General features: G+C 35.3%; 1 protein-coding gene across 2 annotated transcripts in view; it reads left to right on the top strand.

Moving 5' to 3' along the window:
- Window positions 1–19436, top strand: part of CHD1 (chromodomain helicase DNA binding protein 1) — a 134171-nt gene that overhangs the window by 64595 nt on the left and 50140 nt on the right. For both annotated transcript variants that reach the window (XM_043967415.1, XM_043967407.1), the window contains exons 9-18: window positions 614–714; window positions 878–1056; window positions 2519–2646; window positions 6593–6809; window positions 7113–7202; window positions 8318–8508; window positions 8993–9181; window positions 12000–12162; window positions 17009–17161; window positions 19064–19135. In XM_043967415.1, the coding sequence (XP_043823350.1) occupies window positions 614–714; window positions 878–1056; window positions 2519–2646; window positions 6593–6809; window positions 7113–7202; window positions 8318–8508; window positions 8993–9181; window positions 12000–12162; window positions 17009–17161; window positions 19064–19135 (1483 nt within the window). The remainder of the gene's footprint in view (window positions 1–613; window positions 715–877; window positions 1057–2518; window positions 2647–6592; window positions 6810–7112; window positions 7203–8317; window positions 8509–8992; window positions 9182–11999; window positions 12163–17008; window positions 17162–19063; window positions 19136–19436) is intronic.

Genomic DNA, 19436 nt, shown 5'->3' with positions numbered 1-19436 from the left:
CCCTATAACCTCTCTGACCAGTTGCCAGGTCCCTTTAACCAGCTCTGTCTTGAGAACTCCCAGAGCTGTTGCTGCTTGTTACCACCACCTAGTCCCACCAGTCATGTTTCATTCATATGCTTTCTAGGCCAGGCCTCCTGCCTTGTGTCACAGATCTCTCTTTCCAGCCTCTTTTCTTGCATTGGGCTGGAAGGATGTCTTTCTCTGATTTTTTTTGTTGTTGTTGTTGTTGTTGTTGTTGACCCTGACACTCTGGAATTCAACTTGAAGCATTATTTTAAAGTTGTTTGGAGGGAAATGTTGGGAGCATTTGGCTAAGTGCTTTTTCTACTCTGCCATCTTGACTAAGGTGCCTTTTTAAGAAAAATTATACATGTTCAGGTTTTTGTCATGCTTTCAGTATCCTCCCCTTTTTTCAGACATCTTGAGAAAGCCTTGAAAATTATATTGCTTCCTTTATGGACCTCTTTATACTTAATTTAGTCTTGCTGCTCTTCCCAACTTTTTCTACTATGCCATTTCTTCTTCCTTGTATAGCATGTCTAAGAATTAACTAAGAGGAAAAATTATCAGACTGCCAAATTAAAAATGTGAAATATTATTTGTTCCTTAGGTTGAAAAATGCTTCTCCAGAAGATGTGGAGTATTATAATTGCCAGCAAGAACTTACAGATGATCTACATAAGCAGTATCAAATAGTGGAGAGAATAATTGGTCAGTAATCATATAATTTTCATTACATTTTTGTCTCCTCTTTGTGCTTTGTTAATTGCCAACGAGAAGTTGTCATCTCCATAGATAATTATATTTTTTGATTTATGGTTCTGCTAAGAGTAAACATAAATATAAAAACTAATATAATCTCTATATTTCACAGCTCATTCCAATCAAAAGTCAGCAGCTGGGTATCCTGATTATTACTGCAAATGGCAGGGCCTCCCATATTCAGAGTGTAGCTGGGAAGATGGGGCTCTTATTTCCAAAAAGTTTCAGCCCCGCATAGATGAATATTTCAGCAGGAATCAATCCAAAACTACTCCCTTTAAAGATTGCAAAGTAAGTATAAATTGAAATTTTCTAATAGACTTAAATCATAATTATAATTACATTCTCAAGGCCCAAATAAATAGAAATATTAATAAAGGGTCTTTGTTGGTTGATTAGCCCAGGTTTCAGATATGCAAGATGGGCATATTTGTGGGTCTGCAGCCTGCTAAGCAAATAAGGGATCTGACAGTTGGGGGAATTCAGGTAGAACAAATGAATAGAGTTAGATGTCAGTGATGAGTGTGATTGCAGAAGGTTGGACCATTCAGGAATGGCAGACAAAACTGATGGCAAAGGTTTTATAGGAAATAGAAATACTATATATCTGAATATATGCCATCTTCAAAAAATGAGAACTGTTTAAAAAGGGAAAGAAACAATGTGGAAATATATACTGAAAACTTAATATATTTAAAGCTACATTAAGATTTTCTTGAAATTAGGTTCAGAGTGTAAATGTTTGCTCCATATGTTGATTGATATAAATAAAAGGGCATCGACTTACAAAGTAATGGGATATTTGTTATGAGGAAAGAGGGAACAAAAAAATTGAGTGAAAGAATTGATGAGGAAGAAAAAGTAAAAATCCTGTGCAAGACAAGAATTTCTTCATGGAGGATATATACTAACAGCTTTTTTTATTTTGTTTTTTTCCTTTATTGTCCTTTGGGACAATAGAGACTTTATTTATTTATTTATTCATTCATTCGTTTGTTTGTTTATTCATTCATTCATTCATTTTTTTTTTAATTTTTTTTTGCGGGGGGGGGGCAGTGGGGGTTAAATGACTTGCCCAGGATCACACAGCTAGTAAGTGTCAAGTGTCTGAGGTCGGATTTGAACTCAGGCACTACTGAATCCAGGGCTGGTGTTCATCCACTGTGCCACCTAGCTGCCCCAATAGAGACTTTATTGTCCCACATATTATTGTTTTCTTTATTGTCCTGTGGGGCTGAGAGTTTAATTTCAGTTCTTATTAAGAGTGTAATTAAATGATAATGATAATTTTTAATTGGCAAGTTAGATAGAAAAGCCAAGTTTTAAGTGGCTCAGTGGCTGTTTTTTCAAACTTGTCTTGTTATTTTTATCTTTTTTTATTTTGGTTTTGTTGTTTAAATCAGGTCAAAGACAGCTCAAATGTATTGAGTTGAACTTGGTACTGGTGCTGGTACTGCTTGTAATATTTAGCTACTTAACGTGTCATAATCTTTAAGGGGAACTTCAAATACCACTCTTGTGGTATGTATTCTATTCTTCTTTCTTCCATTTTTGCCTGTTGGACTAAATAAAAGTCTTTTTCAATTGTTTTGCCAACTATTTTTTGCAATCATGGAATTGTTAAAGTTTTGTATGTGATGACTGACATTAAAAGGCTAGTTTGGAAATTAATGGTGATATCCAAGATTAACGTAACTAAAGTGTTGATTCTTATGTTTAGTAGTTCTGTATGCTAATCATTATTTCTCCGTAGGTATTAAAACAAAGGCCAAGGTTTGTTGCACTGAAGAAGCAACCATCCTATATTGGGGGATCAGAAGGTTTAGAATTAAGAGATTATCAGTTGAATGGTCTAAATTGGCTTGCTCATTCTTGGTGCAAGTGAGTATACTATGAATATTCTTTTTCAGATTCAAAGAGGATATTTTGAAGTGAGAAAAGATATAAATATGATTTCCAAAGATTTACTTCTAACATTAAACAGAAGGGAATAATTTGAATGCTATTATTGGAATGGGGTGGAAAGGGAACAAGCATTTATTAAGTTCCTTTTATGTGACAGGCACTGTGCTAAGTTCTTTACAAATAGTATTTCAAGTATTGCTCCATAATGGCCATAATCCTTATCTTTTCAGTTTATTTAAGTGGCAAGAGACCTGGAGGTGGAGGATATTCCTCTGAACCTGACTTTCCCTCTTTGGGTTTCTGCATTTCTGGGGCCCTTTTTTCACAGTTATCTCTCCTACTTCCCTCAACTCTACAAATAACACCTCCAATTTAACAACCCAATTCAAGGTGCTCTGTATCATTCTTCCGTTTTCTGAATTTCTTCCCTAAATTTTCTTTAATAGACAATTGATTATCATTTAGTTACCATATCTTTAGCCCTACACAACTCCTTCAACAACTTATCTTTTTTTCTGTTCTTCAGTTGCCATTGTCTTCCCTCTAATTTCTATCCTCATGCTTGAATTCAGCCATATCACTTTCCTTTCCCTATTTTTCTTTCTGATAGTTATTTATTTACTTTTTCAAAAATTTACTGATATTTAAAGGAGTTATGAAAATACATGTTTTATATGTGTTTGTGCTTATATAAATCAAAAAATAGTTTTTCATTAAATAAAATTAAGTCTTTCCTTCTTCAGCCCTTTATGTTTAGAATTTTTTAAAAAGTTAAAATGTTGCAACACTTAAATGAAACATTTTCTTATACTACGGATTATTTAGGGCATAGATAAAATGGAACAGTGGTTTCCAAATTTTTTTGATCACTCACCTCATGAGTAAAATATTTTTTGAGCATTCCCCATTAATATATATATTTTTCTTCATAAATTATATAACATGGCCTAATGTGCTAATATATTCAGTGTAATCATTCAGAAAAAAATGGGCATTTAAATGTATCAGAAAAAGATGAAACAAGCCATATTTTAAAATTATTTAGAAATGGTACAAAAATGCTTTTTGATACAAAAAAATCAGTTTTTCTAGTGAGGGTAGCATGTACTCAAATACTTGAATTTCATATAATCTTGATTTTTTTTTGTCTGACTTGTTAGATCTGTCATAAGTTTTATTTTGTAATATGGCACACAAATAGGTAAAGTGTGATATTGTATTACAAATAGGTAAAGTGTCAGCTCTGCTATTTTCTTGTTTCATTTGTAGTAGTATTCAATCCACAGTTTCATTATAGGAAACTTTCAGGCTACTTTATGCCTCAATAATTTTTAAAAGAGTTAATTTAGTTAGTGTTAGAAAATGTAATACATAAATCCACTTCAGCAGATTCATGTAAACATAATAGGTTGTAATACAATGAAAGCAAATGCATATGTAAGAAGTATCTCTATCATCTCTCTGCTTCCCTCTGGATACTTCCTAGGACACATGACTATCTGAAGTACTTTGTGAGGGCACCAATGTCAAGCTGCATATTTGCAGCTTAATTTTTTTTTTATTTGTTTGGGGTTTTTTTTTGTGAGGCAACTGGGTTTAAGTGACTTGCCCAGGGTCACACAGCTAGTAACTGTCAAGCGTCTGAGGCCAGAGTTGAACTCAGGTCCTCCTGACTCCCGGGCCAGTGCTCTATCCACTGTGCCACCTAGCTGCCCCCAGCTTAATTTGTTTTAGGATTAAAAAATAAATATAAGTAGAAGTTCTAATAGTTTCTTCCTGCATTGCCATAGCCTATCCTTCCCCTCCTCCTCAGGTACACACAGAAATAATACTACCCAAGATCTTATCCTTATTCACAAGTATTTCAGTGCCATATTAATGAACCATCAGACTTTCTCCCAGTCTTCCCCTATACCTCAAGTTCACCTTACATATAAGATGACTTCAGCATACAAGTTAATGTTCCCTCACACATCCCAGCATCCCAGTTCCTTAGTTTACTCAATCCCTGTACCTATTCCTCCACAGTTCAAACTAAATTTATTTTTGGTTTTGAGAAATATTGTCATTTTGATTTTTAAAAATTATTTATGATAACATGTAATGAGTTTATTCTAATTGTTTTTATTATTTTAAAATACATTTAAAACATCAGTTTTGGGGTTGTTGGGGGGGTTTTTTGTTTTGTTTTGGGTTTTTTGGTGGGGCAATGAGGGTTAAGTGACTTGCCCCGAGTCACACAGCTAGTAAGTATCAAGTATCTGAGGTCGGGTTTGAACTCAGGTCCTACTGAATCCAGGGCCTGTACTTTATCTACTGTGCCACCTAGCTGCCCCCCTATTTCAGCCCCTCCCTTTTTTTTTTTTTTTTGACACTCATAAATGTTTTGTTTTGCCATGAGGTAATACTCATGCAGATTTACTCTTGCTTTCTATAACATTGGCTATCAGACTTCCCCCTCCTCATTCAAGCAGTTTAAGGAACTAGTTGATACCAGAGTGGTGAAGTAAACAATCTGTATTTAGAGTCAGAGGGCCTCAGTCCAGTTTCATGGCTCTTCTAATTTGTTTGAACTTGGGCAGATCCCTTAACCTTCCTGAATCTTAGTTTAATAAGCTGTCAGATGAGTAGGTTACTTAGCCGATTTATGTCTAATTCTTTGAGCTATGAAGAGGAGGAGGCCAGTATCACTTTGTGTCAAAAGGTGGGAAACTAATTTGGGTGTATTTATGATTAACAAATGTTGCTATCCCAGTGCACCAATATTAATTTTTTTTTTAATTTTTTTTTTAAGTGAGGCAATTGGGGTTAAGTGACTTGCCCAGGGTCACACAGGTAGTAAGTGTTAAGTGTCTGAGGCCGGATTTGAACTCAGGTACTCCTGACTCCAGGGCCAGTGCTCTATCCTCTGTGCCACCTAGCCGCCCCTAATATTAAATTTAACCATTATAAGTTTGTGGCTTCTCTTTCTCTCTCTCATTTTTTTTGGCTGGGCCTCCAATTTCATTGGAATTGTGAACTCTCTGATGAGGAAACCGTAGAATTTCAGATCAGCAATTGTTCTGCAACTTAAAGTCTTAGGGAGTCACCTAGAACTTTGAAAGATTAAGTGAATTATTGAATGAAGGTTCCATAGCCACTATATATATAGGCATGACTTGAACCCCATCTCTCTTACTCAGTGTCTAGCACTCTATCAACTATTGCACAGCTGCTTCTCCATTTTAAAAAGCACAACCTTATGTATGTCACCTGCTAGTTTTGCTTTAATAACTTGACTATAATTTTATAGGAATCTTATTATTCAGTTGCTCTGAATCCATAATTCCTAGTCTCTTTATCTTCTGTCACTATAACACACTTATTTCTTCTACCTCCTTGTTATTGTACTGCTATTTGTTTCTGAAATATTACCTTGTAAGCCAGACAAGTTAATCTTTTCTAGTCCTTCTATTTTAGTAATGATAATTTGATAGAGAAGTTTTCCCTTTTTTTTTTTTTTTTGGTAATAATTATGGGTAATTTCCACGCCTATAGTTTCTCTTATTGTCAAAAGAATGCTTTCCTTTGTAGAGTTCAGGCTTGAAAAAGGGCTACTTAAGTGTTTGAAATCAGAGGTAGACTCTTACGGTAAAAATCTCAATTATTTGGCATGCAGGATGAAAAGTGATAAAGACCACTTTCTCTCCTTTGTCCATCTCTTTTCTTTCTTTTTCTTCTTTTCTCCTATTTTCCTCCTCTGTCATTTCTGGTTCATCATTCAATGTTTTTGTCTTTGTCTTCAGTTCTTGTTTATAGGGAGCTCCTGCAAGGGACCATGACATTTTTGTATTGTTTTCAGCACTTACCACAGTGTCTCACATTTAATGAATAAGTACTTGTTTGATATTTGGGAAAACACTTCTTTTCTTATGTTTTGTAGAGGAAATAGCTGTATACTTGCTGATGAAATGGGCCTTGGAAAAACAATACAGACGATTTCATTTCTTAACTATCTTTTCCACGAACACCAATTATATGGGCCTTTCTTGTTAGTAGTACCACTTTCCACACTCACTTCCTGGCAAAGAGAGATTCAGACATGGGCTCCCCAGATGAATGCCGTGGTCTATTTAGGGGATATTAACAGCAGAAATATGGTAAGTTATTTCAGCATAACTACAGTAAGGCATATTTCATTGGAGATGAGTACTTTTTTGAATGAAAAATATTGTATCTGTTCACAAGCTTTTAAGATGAACATTCACCAGGCAGTTCCGAAAGAACTTTAAACTCAGAGGTGTTTGCAACATCAGTTTAGATATAAGATTTAGTTAATTTGTAATCATCATTTGGAACTTATTCAAAAAGGGTACATAATTCATTACATATTATAATTTCACTGCTTTATTTCTATTAGTATATTTTGTTTGAGACCATTTTCTGGTTTGTTTGTTTGGTAGATAAGAACACATGAATGGATGCATCTTCAAACCAAACGGTTAAAATTTAATATTCTTTTGACAACTTATGAAATTTTATTGAAGGATAAGGTATGTAATGACAGCTAATTAAATAGCTCCTTTTATATTCCAATGGAAGATTTGCAGGGAAGAAATCTGGTTCTAATCTTGGCTCTGCTACTTTTACTAGTTTTGTATTTATGAGTAAGTCAGTATCTCCAGCTGTCAGTATCCTCATCTCTAAAATGGGCATAAAACTTTCACTACCTACCTCAGAGATTTTGTGAGGAATATACCTTGAATTTATAATTATTATTGTTAGTGTTATTGAGAAAAGGGGTATAATGCATATAGGGCTTTACAATCAGGAAAACTTGATTTAAGTGATACCTACTTTCTCTGTGGTGATGTGCAAGTTTTTTGAACCTCTTAGTGTCAGTTCCAACATTTCTAAGATTTTAATTACTCAGCACTTGCAGATTTGCATTAGGTTTCTGCATCGTGTTTCCCATGTTGATGAAATCACAAATCTGTACCAACAAAAAAGACACTTTTAAAGACTTTATTGTTACCATGTCTTCAGCTTGATTAAATAACTCTATTAGTTCATAAGAGGAATGGGTTGGTAGATTTGGGTAGTAGTTAGGCTATATCAGTTCTTCCCTATTTAACACTAGAAGGACCAAGCATGTCAAATCACTTTGAAATAAAGAAAATTTTACTTTGAAAAAAAATTTTCATCCTTTTATCTATTTTCTTTGCCTTATGTATTATGCCCTCATTATTACCAGTTCTATAGAGACAGTGAGGGTACAAGAATGTTAATAGCATTCTTTGTTGTTCTTCCCTCCCCGAAAAGAAAGTCAAAAAAGCAATTATGTGCTATAGTGGATGCTATGTCTATCTGTGTTATTTTGGACAAATCACTTAACTTCCCTGGGCGTCAGTTTTCCTCATGAGAGTATTAGACTACATGACCTATAAGATCCCTTCCTGCTATTGATCTAAAATGATCCTATGGTCACTAGTCAAAAGAAAATGTCTAGTGTAGTTAGTATTTAAGTAATTTTACTCTTCATAATCATGATATTCTGCTTTAGTTGTAAATTAGGGGAAAGTACTTGGTAAAATTAAATTAAATTTGCATTTTATATTTAAAAGTTTAACAATATCTTCTAATTAAACTATGTAACTTCATATTTAAGGCATTCCTTGGTGGCCTGAATTGGGCATTCATAGGTGTAGATGAAGCTCATCGATTAAAGAATGACGACTCACTTTTATATAAGACCTTAATAGACTTTAAATCCAATCATCGTCTTCTTATTACGGGAACTCCTCTACAAAATTCCCTCAAAGAACTCTGGTCTTTGCTCCATTTCATCATGCCAGAAAAGTAAGCCAACTATGAGAATGAGATTTCATTCTGGGATTAAAAATTTTTTTCTGTGGGGGAAGTAAAAAGGGAAAAGGTTTAAACTTATAGTACTTAATATTGTGGTCCCAGAACTTCTTTCTGTGAGAAAGATGTAAAAGGAATTGTTTTTAACTTAGTGATTAAAAACTGATTGAAGTCTCAAAATAGTGAAAAGAATTTTAAAGGTTTTACAGTGAATGCAGTGTTGTTCAGATATATTCCTTGTTTGTTTTTTTAATAAAGATTTACTGAAATGAATAATTTGAATTCACCTTTACTCAAAAGGTATTCCATATGGATTTCTTGGGATTGAGAGAATTTTTGCAGAGTAGTAGAGAATTCAAAGTTTGAGATACATTGGTATATTAATTTGTGTATTAGCTTTTTTAAAAACTGCATTTTAATGACTTACTTTAAACCAAAGTTTTTATTTCCTTCATTAATGAGTCTAATCATGTTTAAGATTTTCTTCCTGGGAAGATTTTGAAGAAGAACATGGCAAAGGGAGAGAGTATGGTTATGCAAGTCTCCACAAGGAGCTTGAACCTTTTCTGTTACGTCGAGTTAAGAAAGATGTAGAAAAATCTCTGCCTGCCAAAGTTGAGCAGATTTTAAGAATGGAAATGAGTGCATTGCAGAAGCAATATTACAAGTAAGTTATATTACCCACAACACATTCTGAACTTTTTTGTATGTGAAAACCAATTTGATTCTTAAACTGATTAGCAATGTATTGCTAATATTCAGGTGTTTCAGTTGTGTCTGACTCTTCATGACCCCATTTGGGGGGTTTTGTGGTAAAGATACTGGCATGTTTTGCCATTTCCTTCTCCAGCTCATTTTATAGCTGAGGTACTGAGGCTAAAGTGTTTGTGGCCTGATTTGAACTTGGGAAGATAACTGTAGGGGCCAAATTTATTATGGGGAGAGTTAATTAGGTGGCTCGCCATAATATTGGGGTTCAGAAAATAATGAGGGACCTCGAGGTCCAAAGCTTCCTCCCCTCCAAACTGCCCTTCAGGCCAATAAGAAAGGAGCTTAATAGCCTCGTTTCCACAAACAAATCAGTTTTTTTTTAATTGGAATAAAATACACAGCAAAGGTGAAATTAATTAAGCCAATGACAAGGTAATAGGGAAAGAGGAAAATGGATAATCTCCCTAACTCTAACAAAAACCTATACAATCCCCAAACTTGCTTCCATGAGTCTTCCTCATTCCAAGCCCAGTGCTCTATCCACTGAACTACCTAGCTGCTCCAGCAGTGTATACTTATGGACTAATAAAAGGGTTTTCTCTTGTGATGAATTTATTGGACATAAGGAATAATTTTTTAAACAGCAAGTGACAATCAGTAATAACTTACCAATATATGTTTGAAAGAGCTATCCTCAGTGATCTTCAAGAAGAGTCTATTTGTCCCATAGTTTGGATTTAGTCTATGTTACTCCCCAATTATTACAACCTTCAGTGGTTTCCCATTGGCAACATTAATTCAATCTTGATTTCTTAGCTTGGGATTTCAAGCCCTATATATACAATATGATTCCAACCTACCTTTCCAAGTCTTACTGAATCTCTTGATATGTTCTGGTCAAAATGTGTTAACAGCCATATTGTAGGGAATAAAATATTACCATTAACAACTACCAGCCCTCTAGATTAGTCATTCACTTCTTCCTATAGAAAACAGCTAAACTAGGTGATCTCTTGAGGTTTTATCTAGTTTTATGGATGATTTGTCATTTACATCATAATTTGAATTTGTTTTTCAACAGTAAGATTTTATTTTAGCAAACAGTAATTAAATACCTACTATCTGGCAGAACAAAATCATTCTATATTCCTTGATTCAAAATATGACAACAGAAACAATCCTATTATCATAGACATCAGGCCAGGCACAAAATAAGGAGAATGTATACTTATCATATGTGTTTACTGTGATGGAGGAAAATTCACCTCAGGGTCTGAGTAGATAAGGGATTCCTTGTGAATAAGGAGGTCTTTTTGTTGGAACTCCTTTTGCTCTTGATTGAGAGGAACATTAATTTCATTAAGTCCCACAGTATTGGAGAACTTCTTGGATATGGTCTGTAATCATTCAAAGGAGTTTGACCTCACCATCCTTGTGGATGGAGAATGCGTGTTGCCCAGTTAGCAGTTCACATTTGACAAAACACTTAATAGAGCTGATCCATCAGTATGCATATCTCAGACAGACTTAGAGATTGACAACTAGTTGATATGAGAATTGAAAGAAAACTAACTACTGAATTGCTTTCAGGGACTAGCAAATCTCCTTCAGTGATCCCAGGCTTCCCAATGAAAGCAAAGGTAGCCTATATTTTTTATACCATCATTTTACCAGTGAAGAATGAAAAATGAATATCAAATAGAGAGAGTAATGGAAAGGTGTCTGAGCAGGCTATACCACACAACCAATGAAGAACTTCAGAGAACAGGAGTAAAAGATGTCATTATGGAAAATTCAATTATATAGAGAAGATGGCTCATTTACATGATGAGCAGGGTTAGCAGTTGTCAGCCTGTCTGTTTCAGTGTTATCCTTGTTATATCTGGAGAAATTGAAGGAGGTCTTCAGCATAGTGGCACGAACAAGGTCTATACATGGATGGGCATGAATGAGTTGTAATGATGATCTGCAAAGCACTGTATTAGGTGCTGAGAATACAAAGACAAAAATGAAAGTCCTTTTGGGGAACAGCCACACAATATATTGAAAGTTAAATGCAAAAGATATACAAAGTAATTTCCATGTCAAGGGCTTGAGTAATTAAGGGAATCAAGATAGGATTGGTATAGGACATGGCATTTGCATTAAGCTTGAGGGAAACTGTGTAGAGATGAGGAGGTAGTGTATTCCAAGAATGGGGACAGCATATGCAAAGACATAGAGATGGAAGTTGGAATGTCTTATATGAGGAACAACATTAAGGCCAATTTGTCTGGTCTGTAGAGTGTGTAACAGTGATTATTTTTCAGTATACTGGAACCCCTTAATCTTCTATGGCTTTTTTAGGCTTCCCATGTTTTAATGGGGTCAGTGATGGTTGGGGGAATATAATTTGGTCTCTGCTTGGGCAAAGAGAATTTCTTTTCTTTTTTTTTCTTTTTTTTTTTTGGCGGGGCAGTGAGGGTTAAGTGACTTGCCCAAGGTCACACAGCTAGTAAGTGTCAAGTGTCTGGGGCTGGATTTGAACTCAGGTCCTCCTGAATCCAGGGCCAGCGCTCTATCCACTGCTCCACCTAGCTTCTCTCCAAAGAGAATTTCTACAAGAATGTTGTTTACTGATGAAAGTATAAGTCCAGAATGAAAACAAAGACACATAAAAGAGCACCACTGAGGAATTCTACTCTAGTAAGCTAGGTTGTGCTGAGTTCTCTAAGATTTCACAACTGTATGTTTGTTTTCTAGTGAACATGCTACATCTATGATTTTTGTTTTAGATGGATTTTAACCAGGAATTACAAAGCCCTTAGCAAAGGTTCAAAGGGCAGTACCTCAGGCTTTTTGAACATAATGATGGAGCTCAAAAAGTGTTGTAACCATTGCTACCTCATCAAACCGCCTGATAATAATGAATTCTATAATAAACAGGAGGCCTTACAGGTAAGATTTTACATGTTATTATTTTGGATTTCAATAAAACATATCATGAAGGACTTCCAGATACTTGAATTTTATGATGAAAATTTTCTTTTTTGGCAATAACCCATTATTACTAGGTTTTTTTATATTGTATATTTAATATATGTAAGATATATAAAGTTAAAGTTTATAAAATTAGTTTACCAATTGTCTTAAGTTGTTATATAAATATTTTAGTTGTATTGATGTAGATTTTACTCAAAAATTATTCTTGTTCCAAATTGCCACAAAGGTGGTATTGTATTTTCATTACCATATGTCATGGCAAAGAAATTAATCTTTTAAATTAAAAAATAGCCTGCCTATGATGAAGTCAACATAAGTGTATAACTAGTGTATAATCTAAAATTTAGCAATATATATATATATATACATACACACACACACACACACACACACACACACACACACACACACAGAGTTCTGACTTCAGAATCAGCTTTTCATTGGCAAAAAAGAGAGTAAGTCAGAGGTTAGAACCAGTTGCTGCTGTAAATCCATAAAGGAGCATAACGTAAGTATCAGCAGTAGTTTGTTTCTTTGTTCTGTGTATCTACAGCATATAAATTACAAGCAAAGTCAGAATCCTCATTATGCAGCTTTGTTTTGGGATGGCAGTGGACTATTTCTTTTTTTTTGCCGAGCCAATATATCAGAAAAGGTGGGGAAATGGGGGCAAAACTACACATCTAATTTTTTAACCAGAAGAGACCCTTGAATGATTTGTGCCTATAGTCATGGTGTGTAGGGCCTTTTGACCTCCTTTTCTTATCTCCTTTTCAGTGATCATGTTAAAAATGTCCCTTATAGGTAAACTTCCCTTGATGAGATGAAAAATACATAAGGGGAAAGTGCAATTCTCTTTATTCCATCATTTGATAAGTACAATGTCAATTTTCTTTCAAAATATCTTTGGATTTAAAATCTGACTTGAGAAATGTTCCAATTCAGTTATAGTCAGATTGTGAATTCCAGTTCTACCTTTTCCCTTTAGTACCGGATCATTTTGTTGTGTAAAATATACTGTCACTGTAGCATTTGACTCAATTTGGGAAGTTTGTTTCCCAGTCATTTTTGAGTGCCCCTTCCCAAATGAACATAGCCCTAATTGAAAGGAGATCTAGGTAGCATTTTTTTGAAGAGGGGTATGGAATTTCATTGCTGTGGGGAAATCCTACCTACCACAATTTGAGCCAATAACTGATTTGTAATAAGAGTCCTGTTCAGTTGCTTACTTGGACACTGAGTAGTTTAGTAACTTGTCCATAATTGTATAGCTGTGTATAAAACACAGTATACTTGAGCTCAGGTCTTCTTGAATATAAAGTCAGTTCATTATTTACTAACTGTACTGTTTGCTCTCATTTGTTTAAACTTCAGAGGGGAAAATGCTAATATAAAAATGCATGTGTGCATGTTTTGTATACTTGTAGGAAAAGAGAATTTGCATCTTATAAAGGACATTATCACCAATCAGTAACAGGTTGGTTGAGACCTGAGGATTTTTATTGACATTGTAAATCAGGTGTTTTAGTCTTATGAATAAACTTCTACCAAAATTAAGATTTTATTTGAATTTTGAGTACAGTGGCAAAAGGGTATTGGCTTGTTGTTTTTTGGCTTTGCTTCTAGTTTTTCTTTTCTTGCTGGTGTAAAGTTGGTTTGAAGGAAAAATCTTTTCAAGACTTTGTATTAAGTGAAAAGTATGTGTAATTTAAGATTCTAAATGTGGATTCTAATCTGTTCCCCCAGTTTTGGGGGAAACTGACTAAAATCACTGATAACAAGTTTAGTTTTTTAAGGGTTTATTGGAAAATAGAAAGAAAAAGATTGAGAACAGAATTCCAACTGCCTGGCATTCCTATCTTTCCTCAAATTTCCTGTGAAGTCCTCTGCCCCCACCACCATCCAGTAAGGACCCCAAAAAGCCTCAGAGCTCTCTGCGCAGGCTCCCTTTTCTCCTTCCTGTCTCCTCCCAGAAAATAGGAGGCTCCTCAAGTTGATTGGCTGGTAGCCTTGATAGACAGCACCCATGAGCAAACGTCATTTCCTGACACCAAGGAAAAGCCACAATGTCTCTGAGGCATTTTCCTCATGGTGGAGCTTTCCCACAGCAAGTTTCCAGTAGGTGGCATCATTCCAATCATTACAGTCCCCCCCTTTGTTCCTCAAGAAACAAAATGTTTCCTCAACAGAACAGTAAAAAGAATATAATAACTATTGCTAACTAATAATATGTGAACAACAGTATAGAAAAGGAAGAGAGGAAAGTTTTGTCCAGAGGGGCGTTTTTTTTTTTTTTTTTGTCCTCATGAACCAACGCTTTGACATTAGTCTGGCAAAGGGAGAGCCTCTGCAGAGAGTTGTTAGAGCTATGAGAGGTTTAGTAATTTCACCAAAAGAGGGTATCCATTGTCTACAGTACCCAGCTGCTCCCAGAATGGCTCTTAATTGCTTCTTAGTAGAGGGGGCAGAAAGTTGTTGAATGGCTTGGACTCGCTTAGAAGAGACAGAGCGAGTTCCAGCAGCCAGAATAAATCCTAAATATTCCACCTGGGGCAAACACCATTGTACCTTTGACTTGGACACTTTGTGACCTCTCTTGTGCAGCTCTAGTAGTAAGTGACGGCTATCTTCTTGACAAATTTCAGCATTAGGGGAGGCTAAAAGTAAGTCATCAACATATTGTACTAGTGTGGAGCCTTTAAAGGTAATGGAGGCCAGATCCTGCTGTAAAATTTGGGAAAATAATGTGGGACTGTCTACAAATCCCTGTGGGAGTCTAGTCCAGGTCCACTGTCTATTTTTCCAGGTAAAAGCAAATAAATATTGGAAGTCCTCATATACTGGTATGGAGAAAAAGGCAGAGCAGAGGTCTACCACTGTGAAACATGTAGATTCATAGGGAATGGAAAAAATTATGGTAGAAGGGGAAAAGCATTTAACTGATCAGTGGGATTTAAAGTGATATTCTCATTACCTAACAGGGTTATTTCATACTTAGCCAGCCTTTGATCTGAAAAGGCTTGTGTCCTGTGACGTAGTAAGAGAGCCTCCATTTCGTGAGGGCATTGCACAGTTAGAGGGTTACCTAGGACCAAATCAGAGGCTTTTTCTACCAAAAGGGCTGTGGCCGCCACTGCTCTAAGGCAAGGTGGCGCTCCAGCCGCTACAGGGTCCAGCTGAGTTGAATAGTAGGCTATAGGGCGTTGGTTAGGCCCCAGTGATTGAGTCAGAACTCCAGAAGCCACCCCTCTTTGTTCATGCACAAAGAGAGTGAAAGGCTTACTATAATCTGGTAGTCCTAGGGCAGATGCTGATAACAAGGCCTGTTTTAATTCCTTTATGGCTGAGAGATGCTGAGGATCCAATTGTAAAATGTCTGGGACAGGACTTTTTGCTTCCCTAGACAATGGATACTGTGGAATGGAGGGGGGTGGTCCCCCCTTAACTTTAAAGGTAACAGGCATGGCAGACTTAAGGAGCCCCACCTCATTAGGGGATGAGGCCCATAAAGACTCAGGAATGTCAGAGGGAATTGCTATTCCTTGAGCTTCTGTAAGTAAAATTGGTAATAAATGAACAGTATCCTCTGGCAATTGTAGGGAGACAGCCCCATCTGGAGCACAAGATATGGTTGCTCTAAGCTTGCAAAGGAGATCACGACCTAATAAATTTACAGGGGCATCAGGCATGAGTAAGAACGAATGTTCCACTGTTAAGGGCCCCATAGATACCATGTGAGGATTCAATTTTGCCACTCTGGCTCTTTCCTGAGACTCCTACTACATTCAAAAATCCTACAGGTCTACACCCAGCATCTGGTTTGCTTACTAATACTGATTTAGAAGCTCCTGTGTCTAGCAAACAGTCATAATATGTGTCCCCTACTTTGAGGGTCATATGAGGTTCATTACTCTGGGGAGGTGAATGGACTGACACAAGTGAATTAAAAAAATCCGGATCTGGGAATATGTTGCTTTCATTATCTGTGTTCCATTCCTCCCCTTCCTCTTGTCAATCCTGTGCCCCCCTTTGAGAGAGTCCACGGTTACCCTGATTCTGGTTCTGTCCTTCTGTTCCTCCCTGATAGGGTCTACGGTTATTCTGATACTGTCTCTTTGTATCCCCCTGAAAAGATTTATATCCATTTTGATTCTGCCTGTAATAAGGCCTATAATTACTCTGTTTCCTTTCTGATAAAAGTTTCCAAAATTATTTTGATTTCCCCCAAAGAATTCCTCAAGGCTCTTGGTCATTGTCCTCTTAAGGTCTTGTTTTCTAGTTATACATTCCCTCAAGAAGTGTCCTTGTTTTTTGCAGTACTCGCAAAATTTAGGGGGTTGATAACGATTTTCAGTTTTCCAGTTTCTCTGCCCTGTTGTTTCCTGTACTGGAGCTAAAATGTCCTGTCTGTTCCTTTCTTCTCTCTCATTTCCTTCGTAAATATATGTTGCTATTTCTTTAAGTCTGTCAGGACTCAAACTATTCCACCCAGGACATTGCTTTTTAAAATATTTCCGAATTTCTGGTAAGGACTGGTTTACAAAATGAGAGTAAAAGATGAAACCTGAATTTTTGTGACATACAGTTCAGCATATACTGACATACAGCAGTAAAATTTCAACTGAAGGAAAAGTAGATTAAAAAATTTTTCAAGGACCTTGAATAGAATAAGTTACTCAAATTTTTATAGCTCATTAACTAAAAAGTAATTTTAGTTTTCATCACATTTTTTAAACTGTGTTACAAGAAATACATTTTATCTTTTTTTCATAGTATATGTTATAACTGATTTCTTTTTTAGCATTTAATCCGAAGTAGTGGAAAATTAATTCTTCTTGATAAGCTGTTGATTCGGCTAAAAGAACGAGGCAACAGAGTTCTGATTTTCTCTCAAATGGTGCGGATGTTGGACATACTTGCAGAATATTTGAAGTATCGTCAATTCCCTTTTCAAGTAAGACTTTAAACTTGAACTGTCATTATTATTGTTCTTGCATTTTAGTCTATTTTCCAAGAATATTATACACAATTATCTTTCAGAATTTTGAATAAATGACATTAATATTCTGACCTTTCAAAAGATCTCTTTTTATCATTTTTATATTTCAGCAACTCTCCTATTTTCTTTTTCTTTTTTCCTTTATTTTTGCTCACTCTTTACCTTTAGACACATTCTTTCCCATTTCATGTATCCTGTTTTCCTCATAATTCTTTTATAATTTCCTATCTTTTAAAAAACTCCGTGAATGCCTTAAAGACATTCTGTAGGGATGATCCAAATCCAAGTGACAAAAACTGCATGGCAGGCATGTTCCAAGTAATACTTTTAGATAAGAAAAGCAGATGGGTGGGAAGCATCAGGGTAAAAAAAAGTATTTTCTCTGTTTAGTGGTCACTATTTAGGGATGGTTTTCAATCTTCATGAAAGTTGTCATACTGGGGCTGCTAGGTGGTGCAGTGGATAAAGCACTGGCCCTGGATTCAGGAGGACCTGAGTTCAAATCCAGCCTCGGACACTTGACACTTAACTAGCTGTGTGACCCTGGGCAAGTCACTTAACCCTCATTGCCCTGCAAAAAAAACCAAAAACAGAGTTGTCATACCAACATGATTTTGAAATAACATTGCTAATATGTTATATCTCATAATATGTTAATACCAGACCATACCCTGATATTGTAGAACCCCACTCTCACACCATTTAGCCCATCTTACTCATTTATATAATTATTCCTCTGAAACTAATTGGCTCTTATGAAGCTGTTTGGCAGTAATGGGGTGGGGGATGTAACATATGATAGGTAGTTAACTAAATGTAGAAGTTCTAGGAACAATACTAAGGTGTTTAGGTTTTTTTGTTGTTGTTTTTTAATGTCTGATGTCTTTAGTTAGAATTTACAGTGTAGTAGGAAAGTAGTATAGAAAAAATAGACATAATCTCTCCTAAAAGGAAATTCAGTTCAGTAGATACTAATTTACACCTGCTTTGTGCAAGATACCCTGGGCTTTGCTAATTAGTGTGGGTCTAGTTTTGACCTACTATGTATGTATAATCTTTGGATCTAAGAGATACTCTGTAGTTGTAAATCTCTTGAAAATAAAATTTCATTCCTTAAGAAAAAGTCCAAATTAAACCTGCCATTTTATTCCCACTTGGTGGTAGCATGATTAAGTGTAAAGAGTGTAGAACTTTGCTACTATGTGACCCTGGACAAATCACTTTAGTTCTTTAGATCTGTGTTTCCTTATCTCTAAGTGAGGGAGTTGAGTTAGATCAGAGATGTTTAACAGCACCTGAACCAGATTAAAATGTAATTGGAATATAAAATGTAATTTAATGAAATAATAAAAATAGAATAGAATGTAAATATGTCATTTTTCTGATTCAGTATTTATCTGGCAGGGATTCTTATGTATGGTATAGTTGCCAACAGCACCCCCATTTGAATTTGACACCACAGGGCTAGATGACTTATAAGGTTCCTTCTGCCTCTAGATATTCGATTCTAAGCCTCTCTGAACCTAAATCAGTGGTTATAATTTACCTAGAGTAATTGGCAAAGTAAAAATAGTGCAGAAAAATGTTTTCTATAATCTTTTAAAAAAAATTTGAAGAAACTTGTTTCATCATTTAAGTGACTTCCATACATATGACTCTCCTAAAAGAAAGGACCATAGTTAGTACCTGTTGTTATTCTTTAAACCCACTGAGATTGGAAGTACTTCACTTTTATTAATGAGCTTAATATTTTCATTCACATTTACTTCATTTTGCAAGTTTATTTCACATTAGAGTTTTGACTTAATTATTGTTTTCCTTTGCATTATCTTAACTGAGATATTTTTGTCATTCTAGAGACTAGATGGTTCAATCAAAGGAGAATTAAGAAAACAAGCATTAGATCATTTTAATGCTGAAGGATCTGAGGTGTGAATTTTTCTCCCATTTAAACATTTATTATATGTATGTCTCTTTAGTAATCCTGATGATATAATGTGCTATTATTATAATTTTAAAAAATGCATTTGAAATGTCTATATATTGGTCAATTTGACTAAGAAAATTTTATTCCAAAATAAATTTCTCCATTATTTTGACTCTTAAAAGATTTTTTTTTATTCCTATGTTAGAAAGAGAAAACTGCATCAGAGTTTTTATAGAATAAGTTATGATGCAACATAATTTGCTGAAAAGTAAATTTGCTTTTGACATTTAAAATTTGCTGATT

The sequence above is a fragment of the Dromiciops gliroides genome, chromosome 1 (genome assembly GCF_019393635.1).
Source record: "Dromiciops gliroides isolate mDroGli1 chromosome 1, mDroGli1.pri, whole genome shotgun sequence".
NCBI lineage: Eukaryota > Metazoa > Chordata > Mammalia > Microbiotheria > Microbiotheriidae > Dromiciops > Dromiciops gliroides.
Note: the sequence above shows the minus strand (reverse complement) of the source record. Positions and strands in the feature narration are given on the sequence as shown.